We start from the raw sequence: 14,496 nt of genomic DNA on the forward strand, positions 1-14,496 counted from the left end.
GTGGCAGGGGTTCAGTTTAGAGAGAGAGAAATCAGAAGAGTTCTCTCTCCAACTGGGGTGTTCAGGAACTTTATAGTTCCTCTTCGTCCTTTCGTGAAAATTGTTATTAGGATTAAGTGGTGGTTTTATTATTATTATTATTTTAATAAATTAATTATCGTTATTATTCTTGACTTTTGGGTGGGGAATGTCTCACTAAATGGTCTTTTGGGTGGAGGCCAAAGGTGGCAGTGGAAAGAAGGAAAGGTCGGGACCTGTCTCGAAAAGAAAAAAGTTGGGTAGATGTGAACATGAATGTAATTCATTCAAGTTCAGATCAAATCAAACAACCCGATTCTGGGTCTGGCAAAAAAGGTTGCCTGGGCTGGGATCTAGAAATCCAATGCCTGAAGATTTTGATGGGGAACGGAGTACTTCGAGAAAATCCCACTCACAATGACAGGTGCCGTTTTGTCTGTCGTGGTGTTCCAGTACCTGAAAAAGAATTCATGTTAATAACATAGTTTTATGTATTTACACTGTTCACTCACTTAGTTTTATCAACTTTGTAGATTGGAACGAGATATATTGAGTCGCCTGTGACGGCCGCGCTCTCGCGACAGCTATCGAATTCGCAAACCAAAAATGCTATTACACTTTTTCAATCCCGGGTAGTGCAATTTAAACGCTGACTGAATTTTGCCCAAGTTTAGGACGAGGGTCGCTCAGTGTCCCAACGAGCGTAACCAAGTTAGATGCGCCAACTGTTTCAGTCTCTCTACGCAGCCAGTTACAAAGGCTGCCCCAAATACACCCAAATACGTAACAGATTCCTTTTCAAAACCACGAAACATCAATAATCAAACCCACGGCTACCAAAAGAACAACGCAAAGCAACCTTTACTACCAACTCCAACTGACTACGCAAATCAAACACGCTCAACCTCAACCAACACAAACTTTACGCGGACGTAACACGCCCCAAAACAACACAAGCATTTAACCCAACAGATTTCACCACAAACTTGCTAGCAATGCTGATAGAATTGAGTGATCTCCCTCATTCGAATCGAGGCACGAGTCACTCAAGGCTGTTTGCAGCCTTGTAAGTCACTATTTTCACCTCCCTCACCTGAAACCACACCATCTTTCACCCAAAAATTCACGCGAGGGAAATAAAACAACACAATGATACAACACATTAAAATCTTACACATCAACTGCCAAGGAAATCTTAAAGACAAAAGGTTAGAAATATACAACATAAACAAACATATAAACGCCAAATATAATCATCATTTCAGAAACACTTTGCACAGAGAAACAAAACACCACAATCCCCGGATTCATCTCACACAACATACCTCACTCAGAAAACAACAGAGGTATAATAACTTACTTTAGTACAAAAATATCGCATCTAATCTCGATAGAAGATTCATTTAAATCTGACATTAATGAGACCATTTTTTGTAACATACACTTTAACAACTGGCTAACTATTCCGATTCTAGCCATATATTGCTCACCAACCAAAAATATCGACATTAACTTCCTTCAAAATGTGTTAATCGTAAACCCAAACCAATTATTATTGAGACTTTAATTCACCGCACACAGAATTAAGGGGTGTACAGAGACACACTGCAGAGGATCCTGCAAAAAAATTTTATTTCTAGCAATAAAATGCACTTAATTAATGACAATACACCTACACACTTCTCAGCCGCTAACGGCTCATATGATGTACTCGATTTTCATCATCGCTCCCAAGGACATAAGTAATAGAATATCTAACTTTTAAAGTGCATGATGAAATCACCAGTGACCACTTCCTGTATCATGTATGATTCATCCGCGCCACTCGGCTGTGGCGTACGTGACTCCTTCCGCATACACCTACACTGAAACAGACTGACTCACTTTTAATGCCTCTGGACTCATACCTACCCCACCCAATCGAACATGTAAACAACAAAACAGAACTAGACAAATATGTTGATCAAATTACAGAAGCCATAAAGAAAGCCACAAAAAACACAATTCCTAAATCAAAAGAAAACAATCACTTATTCAATGGACTCTAACACCAGAAATTCACGCACTAATAATCAAACGCAGACAATTACGACGATATACACTACATCACACGTGATCCACACATTAAAACAGAAATCAATAGAACAAATACAAAATTAAACAAGAAATTAAAAAAAGTCAGAGAAAACAATTGGTATAACTTCTGCAAGAACTTAGAAAAACCAAGAAAAACCCAAAAGAATTCTGGAAAATTCAAGAGTATTGCGTCAGACAAAAAACACAAATCACATGTTACAACACATCACACACAACAATAAAATCGCAAGGACGGACGAAGAGAAAGCTGACTTATTAGCTGACTATTACAATCCGCTTTTAGCGATTTAAACTCAGTAGATTTCCTAGACACACAACACCAACACCATGTCAACAACTACATAAATGCAAACCAAGCTTCATTCTCACCAGGATTTCCCGGAGAGACACTAGAAGCATACTCAAATTCAATCAATAGAAAAATAACCATAACCGAACTAAAGATTAATATAAAAAACTTGAAGAACACTTCCCCCGGACATGACCAAATACCAAATATTATTCTCAAAAAAAGTTCCACTCTCCTACTACAACACCTCACAAACATCATGAACATTTCATTAGCGACAGGGTATTACCCTGACACATGGAAAAAAGCCATTATAACAACGATCCCCAAGAAACAAACTAACAGAACAAATCCAGATAATTTCCGCCCCATCAGTCTGTTAAGCTGCCTTGGCAAACTGATGGAGAGAATTATCTCCAACCGTCTCCTCCATTTTGCGAATCAAACAACATCCTTCCAGAATCTCAAAATGCCTCCAGAAAAATAGACAAACAACAGATCACCTCACACGACTCACCGAATCAATATACAAAGCTTACAACAACAATCAAGTAACCATCGGGTATTCCTAGATGTCAAAAAAGCATTCGACAGCGTTTGGCACAATGCCATCATATACAAACTAAACCACCTACAAATAAATCCTACGATAGTCAAATGGATTTCAAATTTTTTTAACCAATAGAACAGCACAAGTAAAAGTCAATAAAACCATATCCAAATTATTTAATATAACGGCAGGAGTGCCCCAAGGATCAGTCCTCTCTCCACTTCTTTACATAATTTTCGTCAGTGACATACCTTTTCCAAATCTAACATACACACACAATTCACAATACGCAGATGACATCGCAATCTGGAGCACCTCCAGAAACCGAGTAATGGCCATGTCTCGCGTACAAGAATCACTAAACAACGTCACAACATGGAGCAACAAGTGGAGGGTCGTGTTAAATCCGACAAAAACACAAGCAATCACCTTCTATAGAAAACTAAAGAAGCAAAGAAAAATCTAGAAAAATAAATCTATCACTTGGAAACACAACCATTAACATGAGCAAAAACATCACATTCCTTGGCGTCACTTTCGACACACAAAACTAACATGGAAAAACACATAAACAATATACACTCATCAATAAGAAAAAGGATTTCATATCTAAAGACTATAACTGGTAAACAATCAAAATGCGCACCGAACACCATTATATACAAATATAAGGAAACACATCCGTCCACTAATAGAGTACGGATGTCAAGTAACATACAACATGTCAAACAACACACTCCAAAAAATCCAAGTGCAACAAAACAAAATATTAAAATCCGCATTCAGTTTACCATCTTTTACACCAACAAATTATCTACACCAAATTAGTAATTTACCAACTATAAGAGATAGAATAACAGAACTTTCTATGAAATATTATCGAAAAGCAGAAAACAGAAACAAACTAACGGCATCACTACACAAATTATCAAGTGCACCAACAAAATACATATCACCATACAACATATTTCAAGAATCACAATCCACTCAACAAAGAGTCTAAATACATAAAAACTATATTATTAACATGAATTCCTTTTTTTTTCAGGTACAGGGCACACGACAGGCAAAACTTTCGGCGCCTGTCGTGTGAAAGTGGGTTTCTCGGGTACTCCCCGTTTCCCCACATCAAAATCTTCAGGCATTGGATTTCTAGATCCCAGCCCAGGCAACCTTTTTGCCCGACCAGAATCGGACTGTTTGATTTGATCTGAACTTGAATGAATTACATTCATGTTCACATCTACCCAACTTTTTCTTTTCGAGACAGGTCCCGACCTTTCCTTCTTTCCACTGCTACCTTTGCCTCCACCCAAAAGACCATTTAGTGAGACATTCCCCACCCAAAAAGTCAAGAATAATAACGATAATTAATTTATTAAAATAATAATAAAAAAAAAAAAAACACCACTTAATCCTAATAACAATCCACAGGGACGAAGAGGAACTATAAAGTTCCTGAACACTCCCAGTTGGAGAGAGAACTCTTCGGATTTCTCTCTCTAAACTCAAACCCCTGCCACGTTAGTTTAGTTTAGTTAGTTTTGCCCAAGTTTAGGTTTAGGGGTTTTCGAGAGACCTGAGCTAGTCACCGAGCAAGTCAGACGTGCCAATATGCTATTCCTGAATAGAACGAAATCCTCGCCAGTCAGGCCGTTAGTGCCGCCTGTAATCGTCGACGGCTTACCGCCGAACCTCACGCCGTACCAAGTCGCCACGTTGATCGCCAGAGCCAAGCCTGGGGCAACCATCGAACCGTCCAGGACCCGTATTTTACGCCGGGGAGGAATCCTCATCCAACCAGCCACTACTGCAGACCAAACTATCTGTGCCAGCCATGGAACACTGAATTTAAAGTAAGTTGTTCCCCAACGAAAGTCCAGTCAATCTTTATTCTGTATTCCTCAGGGCGTCGACCCATCAATTCAACCAGAAGAAATTAGACAAACCATAGAACCCCAAATACAAGCCAAGGTATACGCAGTTCATCGAATTTATTCTAAGAACAGTAATCATCCCACACACTTCATGAAGATAGTGACAACATCGAAGTACAGTGCCGACTGTATTTTACGAGATGGCTGCTATCATATATTTCATTTTAGAGCCGAACGCCCACATCGACGACCACTCAAGAATGGTTCAAACCAAGCACCCAGATATCGTAAACAACCAACGGAAATCTTCCAACAGGAAAATACCAAAATACCGCCGATTCCAGACCGTATTAGAAGAAACACGAAGACGGATTCAGACAACCCGACTCAGAAGAAGACAACACCCATTGTTGGCAACACGCCAAGTTGCAGTAGTTCAAGAAAGAAAAAGGACAGTTCCTGCCAGACTTCTATCCCAGTTCCACAGAACTCAACGACCAGCCAGACTCAAACCATTACGAAGATAACCATCGACGCGACAGCACAAACTGAAAACAATCTACCTCCACGCAGAAAACTCAAACCAAAATCTCGAGAAGAAACAAAGCATCACAGACCAGCGAAGAACAACTCACCGAAGAACAGCCAGTAGTTCCACCACCAAGGCCACGTTTCTCAGTTGCACCAATGGGCTTCAAGTGTGGAAACAAGTTCATGATGAAGTTGCCACCCGATCTACAAGACTGCAGCTAACAGTTTTCACGTACACCATCAACGTAGTTCATCAGTTTTTGTTTTTTTTTAGTTTTTTTTTTTTTTATTATTAATTTTGTATTGTTTTTTTTTTTTTTTTTTTCCCAGCTACTTCCGGGCACGGTCTGGGTAGACTATTCGGCGCCCAGTGTGAAAATTTTTCTCAGGGTACTCCGTTTCCCCACAGCAAAATCTCTGGCATCGGACCTGTAGGTCCCAGCCTCATTCTGAAAGGGCCGTTTACCCAGTCAAGGGTATCTAATCAATTACAGTAAATTTTAAAAACCAATTCGCCAGCCGCTAGGGTTCTCCATCCCTCGAGCCAAAGTCTGGCTCACTTCACTTTCGCTGCTTTCGTCCAGTTTTCCCGTCCTTCCTCTCACTCACAAATATTTTTTGAAATGTTAAAATAAAGTAAAACTCCATGGATATTTTAAAACATTTCTCACGTAAGGGGACGAAGAGGAACTACAAAGTTCCTGAACACCCCAGTTGGAGAGAGAACTCTTCGGATTTCTCTCTCTCTAAACTGAACCCCTGCCACGTTAGTTTAGTTTAGTTTAGTTTAGCCCAAGTTTATTTTTCAACATGCCTCCACAACAAGCGTCTGGAAAAGCTGTGAAGAAGGCCGGAAAGGCCCAGAAAGCCGTACGAGCTGGAGACAAGAAAAGCGAAAGAAGAGGAGGAAGGAGAGCTTCAGTATTTACATTTACAAGGTTCTCAAGCAGGTCCATCCCGATACTGGAATCTCCAGCAAAGCTATGTCTATCATGAATAGCTTCGTGAACGACATTTTCGAGAGAATTGCTGCCGAAGCTTCTCGTCTGGCTCACTACAACAAGCGATCAACTATCACGAGCCGGGAGATCCAAACTGCAGTGCGTCTGCTTTTACCTGGAGAATTGGCCAAACACGCCGTCTCCGAAGGGACCAAGGCTGTGACTAAGTACACCAGTTCAAAGTAATGTGTTCTTCTTCTCTTTTCATTCAAACGGCCCTTTTCAGGGCCACCACATCTTGAAAAGGAGAAAGTCACATCGAATCTATTTCACTATTAACAGTTCAAGCATGCTTTCTCTATAACCATGCTTATAACGTGCGAGTAGAAATACACACATTATTAGAGAGTTTTGTTCCATTCCCACCTCTATGCTCTCAGTGAGTATTTTTCGTTTGTAGTTAAGTGAATGAAGACAGACGAACGAACGTATACACACCCAGCCAATACATGTCGTCACCGAATGGTACAAGATAATTATGATAATAACAAGAAAACGACAGCTACTCATTATTTAAGAAAGCAAAAAAGATAGAATGACAGAGGGTTAATCGATACACGGAAATAGTTATTTCATTTAGAGTGACATCCATTACATGTTTAATATCCATGCGCTTGGGAGAAAACGAAATAGTGTCTGAGGGACAGAGCAACAGAGAAATTGTCTCTCAGAAGGTTTGTTTAGAATTAAGCACAAAGCTACTCAATGGGCTATCTGTGCTCTGCCCACCACGGGTATCGAAACCCGGTTTTAGTGTGTAAGTCCGCAGACATACCACTGTGCCACTGGGGGCCTCTATTAAGGAGCATAAATCATATTAGTTATTAATAACTAGTAAATCTAATAGTAAGGCACACTATTCAGCCGTATATGCATGTGCATACGGAATAGATTTCTCCATTACATTTGTGAAAGGCTCAGTACACTTCACTAACTAGTAAGGAGGCATACAATTTATATGGGTGGCTAGTAGTATAATACTGTTGCGAAAGAGTTAATTAATGAAGGAGCCCCGAGTTATTTTCCTTCGACCAATTGTGATTAAAACTAAAATGTAATTAAATGCAGTACTAATTGAAATTAAACTAAAGTTACGAATCATTAAGTATAATTTGAAAACGAGCATATCTATAACAGCACAGGGGAAGAAATAAATAAAGTCGCACTACATTACTTTCTTTTCTCGAACGTTCGTTAGACTACAAATCTGAGCATGAAACGTTTTTAAGAAATTTTTTACCATTTCACTCGCTCGATATAACAAGTGTTGTTACGAGCGGAATGAGTGTTTTGTTTGTTTTTCTGTAACGACTTATATGGCAAACTCTTTATCAGGAGATGGTGGCCCTGAAAAGGGCCGTTGATTTTGTGATATCACACAAAATTGGAAAAGAAGCAGCTTACTTATTTCTTTCCTGCCACCTTCTTGAAGCAGCCTTTTAGGGGCGGCTTTGGCCTCTTGGGGCTTTCGGTTTACTGGCTGCAGGTTTCTTTGCTGGCTTCGCCACTTTCTTTGGTTTTGCCTTTGCCTTGGGTTTTTTAGCAGCTGTCTTTGCTTTCTTCTCAGCTACTTTCTTGGGCTTACTCGGGGCTTTACTTTTCTTTGCAGTCGTTCCTTCTTTCTTCTTTGGTTTTTCACCACCTTCTCTTTGCTCTTTTGAGCACTCAGCTTGAAGGAACCCGTAGCTCCTTTTCCTTTAGTCTGTGTGAGAATGCCACTATTCACTGCTGATCGAAGATACTTCTTGATAAAGGGTTCATCCGCTCCACGTCGAGTTTATAGTTGGCAGCAATGTACTTTTGATAGCCTGGAGAGAAGAACCTCCGCGTTCTTTGAGAGAAGTAATGGCAGTGATTACCATTTCGGATACCTTAGGATGTACGGGTGCCGTTCTCGGTTTTTTCGCTTTTGTTTGCTCACCTTCTTAGGAGAAGGAGCCGTGGTAGGCGCCGTCGCATCAGCCATTTTTTTAAAGCTTTTTTATTTATTAATCTTTCTACTCGGTTGAAAAATACGAGCACAAGCACGTGAAGACCTTAAGTAAAGAGAGAGCGGCCGTAATTGAGAGCTTCATCTAACTGAGAGAAGTCAGCTGGGGTCGCCATTTCTCGCGTCTGAACGTATCATCCGGCTGTGTTTGTTCACACAATTCTGGGTTCCTTTTGAGAAGTTTCGAATTTCCAAAATTTTTCCTAAGGTCTACTAAACGAAAGTTCGATCTTTCTTCTATAGATAGGTCTATCCACGATTCGTCAATGGTGGCATTTTTTACCATAAAATCGTGCACCAGTGCGAATGAGAAGCTTCTTTAGGATACAGAAGTTTTTCTAATCGTTTCTCAAGTCACATCATAGAGTGTTTCAAGTAAACAAAACATTTCACATCGAATATCTATATCACACACCCTCAAATGAAAGTAGAGTATTTGTAAGAGAGCATTATATCATCGGAATATCACGTTAGAAACGAGGCAGTCTCTAACACGTCGTCATTTCATTTCATGTTGGGTAGTGCTAAGTGCAGAAGCTTGTTCCACGCTACAAAGAAATTCTCCCGAACAACACAGAAAAGTAGTTTCTATTCCTTATTCAGAAATTGTTTTCGATCCTTATTATCGTAAACAGTGCATTACAAAGAATATTCAAACAGCAAAACGATTACAGGCCACCCTAAGCCAGTTTGAAAGCAAACTGGTGAGAGTTCGTGACAAATGAGAAACGAAACTAGTGTTCGTCGATACAATCATATAACACATATTCGATTTCAATAAGATGCCTTGAATCGTTAATTTATTTCTTTTTATACTTCCTCTGAAGGTTGATTAATATATATAATATTTATATATATAGAAATAACGATGCAGTTTTGAAACGCAGTGTTCTTGGCTTCGTCGACCTTTCTGACATCATTAATTAAGGAATATTTTATTGTAGAGTCTATGTTTACACACATTTTTCGGAGATAGAAAACTTTAGAGTGGTATCTAATAAGCTTGCAAGTTTCATCTTTTGAATAGAAATTAACAATTGAGCAAGACATTCATTCGTCTCTCTAAGTGTATGTGTACTCAATAAGCGTAACGCTTCTTCATTGGCGAGTGTTATTTCTATTAATAAGATAACGGATTTACCCCTAACATATTTTATCTACCTGTTTCTCTAAATGATGTATAAAGTAACATGCACACAGAGTAAACTTGGAAATGAACACTAACCAAACAATTCCTAATTACGCACTACCAGTTCTTATAACATAAGTTATTTCACTAAAGTTAACTTGCAAAGCATAATGTTTATCCTTAACTTAACAGATATATATATATAACGTTTCCGAGTGAGGGAGGTAGAAATCGTATTGTGTGAAAAGGAGTTAGCTAGTAAGCAATTTGTGTACTTGTACGAGTACTTGAGAGAATTATAAGAAGTACGAAAATGTGGTATCTCTTCATTAGAGGTGGTGGCCCTGAAAAGGGCCGTTTTTTTGTTATAAAGTGAATATTTAACCTCCGAATCCGTACAGAGTGCGACCCTGTCGTTTCAGAGCATACACTACATCCATGGCGGTCACAGTCTTTCTTTTGGCGTGCTCCGTGTAGGTAACAGCATCACGGATTACGTTTTCCAAGAAAACTTTCAAAACACCTCGGGTTTCTTCGTAGATGAGACCAGAGATGCGCTTTACACCGCCTCTGCGAGCTAGACGTCTGATGGCTGGCTTCGTGATACCCTGGATATTGTCTCTGAGAACCTTACGATGACGTTTTGCTCCACCTTTACCGAGACCCTTGCCACCTTTTCCTCTTCCAGACATGGCGTAAATGTAGAAATATTAAAGAATAATCTCTGCTCGAACAGCTCAAAAACGAAAACAACCACTATCGGTAACACTATATAATCTTAGCGCGGCCCTCTCGGAAAGCTCCTCGTCGCTTAACGTTGAACAGCAAAACTGTGATCATAGAAACTGAAAACATTTATTGAGAACTAACTAAGAACCATCAAAGAAATGTGTTGGATCATATTATTATTTATTTTTACCGAAAACAACTTCCATCTAGATATTCACGAGGTTACTTGGTGGACTGGACAAAATGTACATGTACTTCTCGAAAGGAAATATGTCCCAGCAGAATAACTATGTAAAATAAAATTAAAATATAAATAAAAATAAAATAAAGATTCTTACACATATCTTTCAGACGATAAGAAAGTACCATCAGTAAGAATTATATTTCATTCGAATATTGGTAACGTATTGCTATACCGTTTTGTTTGAGTATTACAATCCAAAGTTGCTTCAGAAACCAAAAGTGGTGCAAACTAGGATTGAGAATCACAACTCTTTGTCCAATGGCGTCTCGACTCTGCGTCCTGTACAATGATTGGTGGAGCACGACCAATGAGAAGCTCTCTCGAACGGAAAGCGCAAAGTTTGAAAAGATAAACAAAAAGCGCCTTGGAACGATAACAGAAACAAGAAAACTGGGACACCTTCTGTTCCGATCTAAATCATAAAACTGATCCTAAACAATTCTGGACACATTTGAAAAGATTTACAAACACAGGAACAACAAACACAGTATATCCACCACTGGAACTGGATGGAGAAACAGCATACACTAACACAGAAAAAAGCCGAGATATTTAAAAACACCTAGAAAACACGTTCAAAACACATCATGAACCAGACATGAACAGATACTTTTATAATACAGTCACAAACTTTATTGACCAAAACAGAAGCATTTTACACCTAAATTTCCAGTCAACAATATTACACACCAAGAAAAAACAAAAGACTGGAGCACTCATCAACTGGTAAAACATATCACTGTTACAGAAGTAGTAACTGCTATTAAAAACACAAAAAACAAAGCTCCTGGAGAAGATGGTATTCAAGCTATCCTCCTAAAACAAGGCACTCAGAGATTATATGAACACCTAACAGCGCTATTTAATCTCTCACTATCAGCTGGATATATCCCCGTTTCTTGGAAGGAAGCAATAGTATTAATGTTCCAGAAAGAAGGAAAGTCAGCGAATAAACCAAACAACTACCGCCCGATTAGCTTAACCAGTTGTATTGGCAAAGTATTAGAGAGGATAATTAGTAATCGTCTGTCAGTTTACTTAGAAGAAAATTCAAAATTACCAGAAATTCAAAACGGATTTCGAAAAAACCGCCAAACTACAGACCACCTGATTCGACTTACAGAATCAATTACCGACAGCTTCAACAAAAAAAGAATGCACTGTAGCTTGCTTTCTCGACATTGAGAAAGCATTTGACACAGTGTGGCATAACGGCTTAAGACATAGATTGCTTGAAATGGCATTACCCCAGGAAACTATTCGCTGGCTGTCCAACTTCCTGGATAACAGAATGTGTAAAGTAAATGTAAATGGGGCCCACTCAGGGTCCTTTTCACCCGAAGCAGGAGTCCCGCAGGGAGGGGTTGTTAGCCCTATATTATTTATCATGTACGTGAGTAATATGCCTCTGTCGGACCTAAATTTAGGTTATGCATCACAGTTCGCTGACGATGTAGCAGTCTGGAAAAGTGCCCCACTCCGTCAATAGCAGCAACGAACCTACAACCAGTCCTAAATAACATCGAAGAATACTGCCAGAAATACAGAATCAAAATTAATATTCCAAAAACCCAAGTCATAGTATTCAGCAGACTGAATAAGCTGAAAAAAGATCCACCAAAACTCTATATGAATGGATCACTTTTACTGACTGCTACTTCTGCTAAATTTCTAGGTCTAACCTATGACTCAAAATTAACGTGGCTACCACATATTAAAAATGTACTGACACGAATCTGGAAAAGAGCAAACTATGCAAGAAGTCTTTCAGGTAAAATCCAAGGAACATCACCAGACAACATACTTAAAATCTACAAAACGTACATTAGACCAACAATAGAATATGCATCACCTGCCTGGATTAACATAGCACCCACACATGTACAGAAACTTCAACGTATACAAAATTCTGTACTAACTTCAGCATACAAAGTACCACGTAGCACCTCAACCACATTCATGCACAAGTATGCAAACATAGATACAATAGCTGAAAGACTCTTGCATAATTCTCTAAAATATTTCAATAAGAATTGGCACAAAATGACTTAATGTGTGATCTCGACAGATATCACGTACATGATGTAAATGGTACTAAATACCTCTCCCTTTAACATATATTTAAGAAATGTAACACAAGCTGGCCACAATGCACTAGACACTTAGTCCTTGTTTCTTTTATTTTTATAATTATTATTTTCTTTTTTTAATCATTATTATTATTTTTATTTTCTTCTCTTTTTTGAATTATTATTCAAGTATTGAATAATAATAATTATTATTACTTTCTTTTCTGTGTGTTTGTGTTACTACAAGTAGTAGTAGCATTCTCTCAATCGAGAAAAGGAGAAAAATACAAAAAAATATATATATATATGAAAATACAAAAAAAAAAAAAAAATTAAATGGAGAAAAAAAAAAAAACTCCTTGTTCGTCCATGCATGGACTGAGCCCTGAAATGGACCTGAGTATGATGTTATACTTTTACTCTGGCCCAAAGCTTTAAAAAAAAAAAAAAAAAAAACCCTAAAGACAGACGCTATAATCGTTCGGGAGGGAGGAAGAGGTCAAATGTACCTGACCCTCCTGGGTATTTAACAACATCAATACCCAAATACCCACACAGTCAAACTTGGAACGATGATCATTCTTAGCACGGAAGTCGAAGAGTGTAGTAGGATTGTAGTTCTACGTACGTTTGTAATATAGCACGGACAAAACGAAATTATGGCTCGCACGAAACAAACTGCAAGAAAATCCACGGGCGGAAAAGCACCAAGAAAACAACTGGCCACTAAAGCTGCCCGAAAGAGCGCTCCAGCAACAGGAGGTGTAAAGAAACCTCATCGTTACAGGCCAGGAACAGTAGCCCTCCGTGAAATCCGTCGATACCAGAAGTCAACTGAGCTGCTCATTCGAAAATTACCTTCCAGAGACTGGTGAGAGAAATTGCCCAGGACTTCAAGACTGACCTTAGATTCCAGAGCTCTGCTGTCATGGCTCTTCAGGAGGCCAGTGAGGCGTACTTGGTGGGTCTCTTCGAAGACACTAACCTGTGTGCCATTCACGCAAAGAGAGTGACCATCATGCCGAAAGACATCCAACTCGCACGTAGAATTCGAGGGGAACGAGCCTAAATAGAGAGAGAGGTATTGTAACTTACCCTCGCCAATAAACAAACGGCCCTTTCAGGGCCACCACATCCTGAACAAAGAGTATGCCATTCGCACACATCACGACTACTTGTACTATGTTAGTAACATACATCTTTTCAAGTTGAATTTGCACGTAAGAAATGCAAGGAGTTGTAGTTTAGCAGCAGCCGTCTTTTCTCTTACGAAAGTTTGTGAGTTAAGTCTTCTTTCGTTTTACTTTATCAAGGAACCTTTTAAATTATTACACTTACTCGACGTGCATGAAACAGTTTTCAAAAATTCCTGCATGTTCGATATTTAATCTAGTTATGTGCCTGGAGAAGTATAAAATTTCATATTACGAAGTTGGTGTGTTTTCTTGTTCTCCTTCGAAATATATTATTGTGCTGCAGAAAATGACGTATTGGTTTGTTTTCATTTTTCTCTTTCCGTGTAACGACATCTATGAAGGTAGGTACATTCCTTTCAGGTTAAGAATATTGAAAAGAAATGGCAATAGCTTACGAACTACACATACTACTCAGCTTACTTAGAAAGACGAACATAGTCTGGTTACGACAGTGAACACTGTCAACAACGTATCGTTATGCTGGTATAAGAGAAAACCTAACTGTGACGATCTACTTATATAGCAAGTACTATAATGAATCGTAGTAAAACGTTTTGTTTTATGATTATTTATTTATTTATGTATTATGGAAGATGGGATAATAAGGTTTGTCGTACACAAGAGACACGCCTTTTGTTGCGTGTTCTGTGAAAATTATTAACACGAGATGTATGGCGAAGGAACTGTACTATCTCTCCATCAGGAGGTGGTGGCCCTGAAAAGGGCCGTTTGATATATTGTTAATATTTACCGACTTACTTCTTTTCGGTCTTCTT

General features: G+C 38.9%; 1 protein-coding gene across 1 annotated transcript in view; it reads right to left on the minus strand.

Moving 5' to 3' along the window:
• Nucleotides 1-430: 430 nt before the first annotated feature.
• The window catches only part of LOC143242372 (uncharacterized), a 97,537-nt gene continuing 83,471 nt past the window's right edge, over nucleotides 431-14,496 (minus strand). The window contains exon 8 of the mRNA XM_076485728.1: nucleotides 431-474. Coding sequence (XP_076341843.1) covers nucleotides 431-474 — 44 coding nt within the window. The remainder of the gene's footprint in view (nucleotides 475-14,496) is intronic.

The sequence above is a fragment of the Tachypleus tridentatus genome, unplaced genomic scaffold, assembly GCF_004210375.1.
Source record: "Tachypleus tridentatus isolate NWPU-2018 unplaced genomic scaffold, ASM421037v1 Hic_cluster_2, whole genome shotgun sequence".
In the NCBI taxonomy this organism is placed as follows: Eukaryota; Metazoa; Arthropoda; class Merostomata; order Xiphosura; family Limulidae; genus Tachypleus; species Tachypleus tridentatus.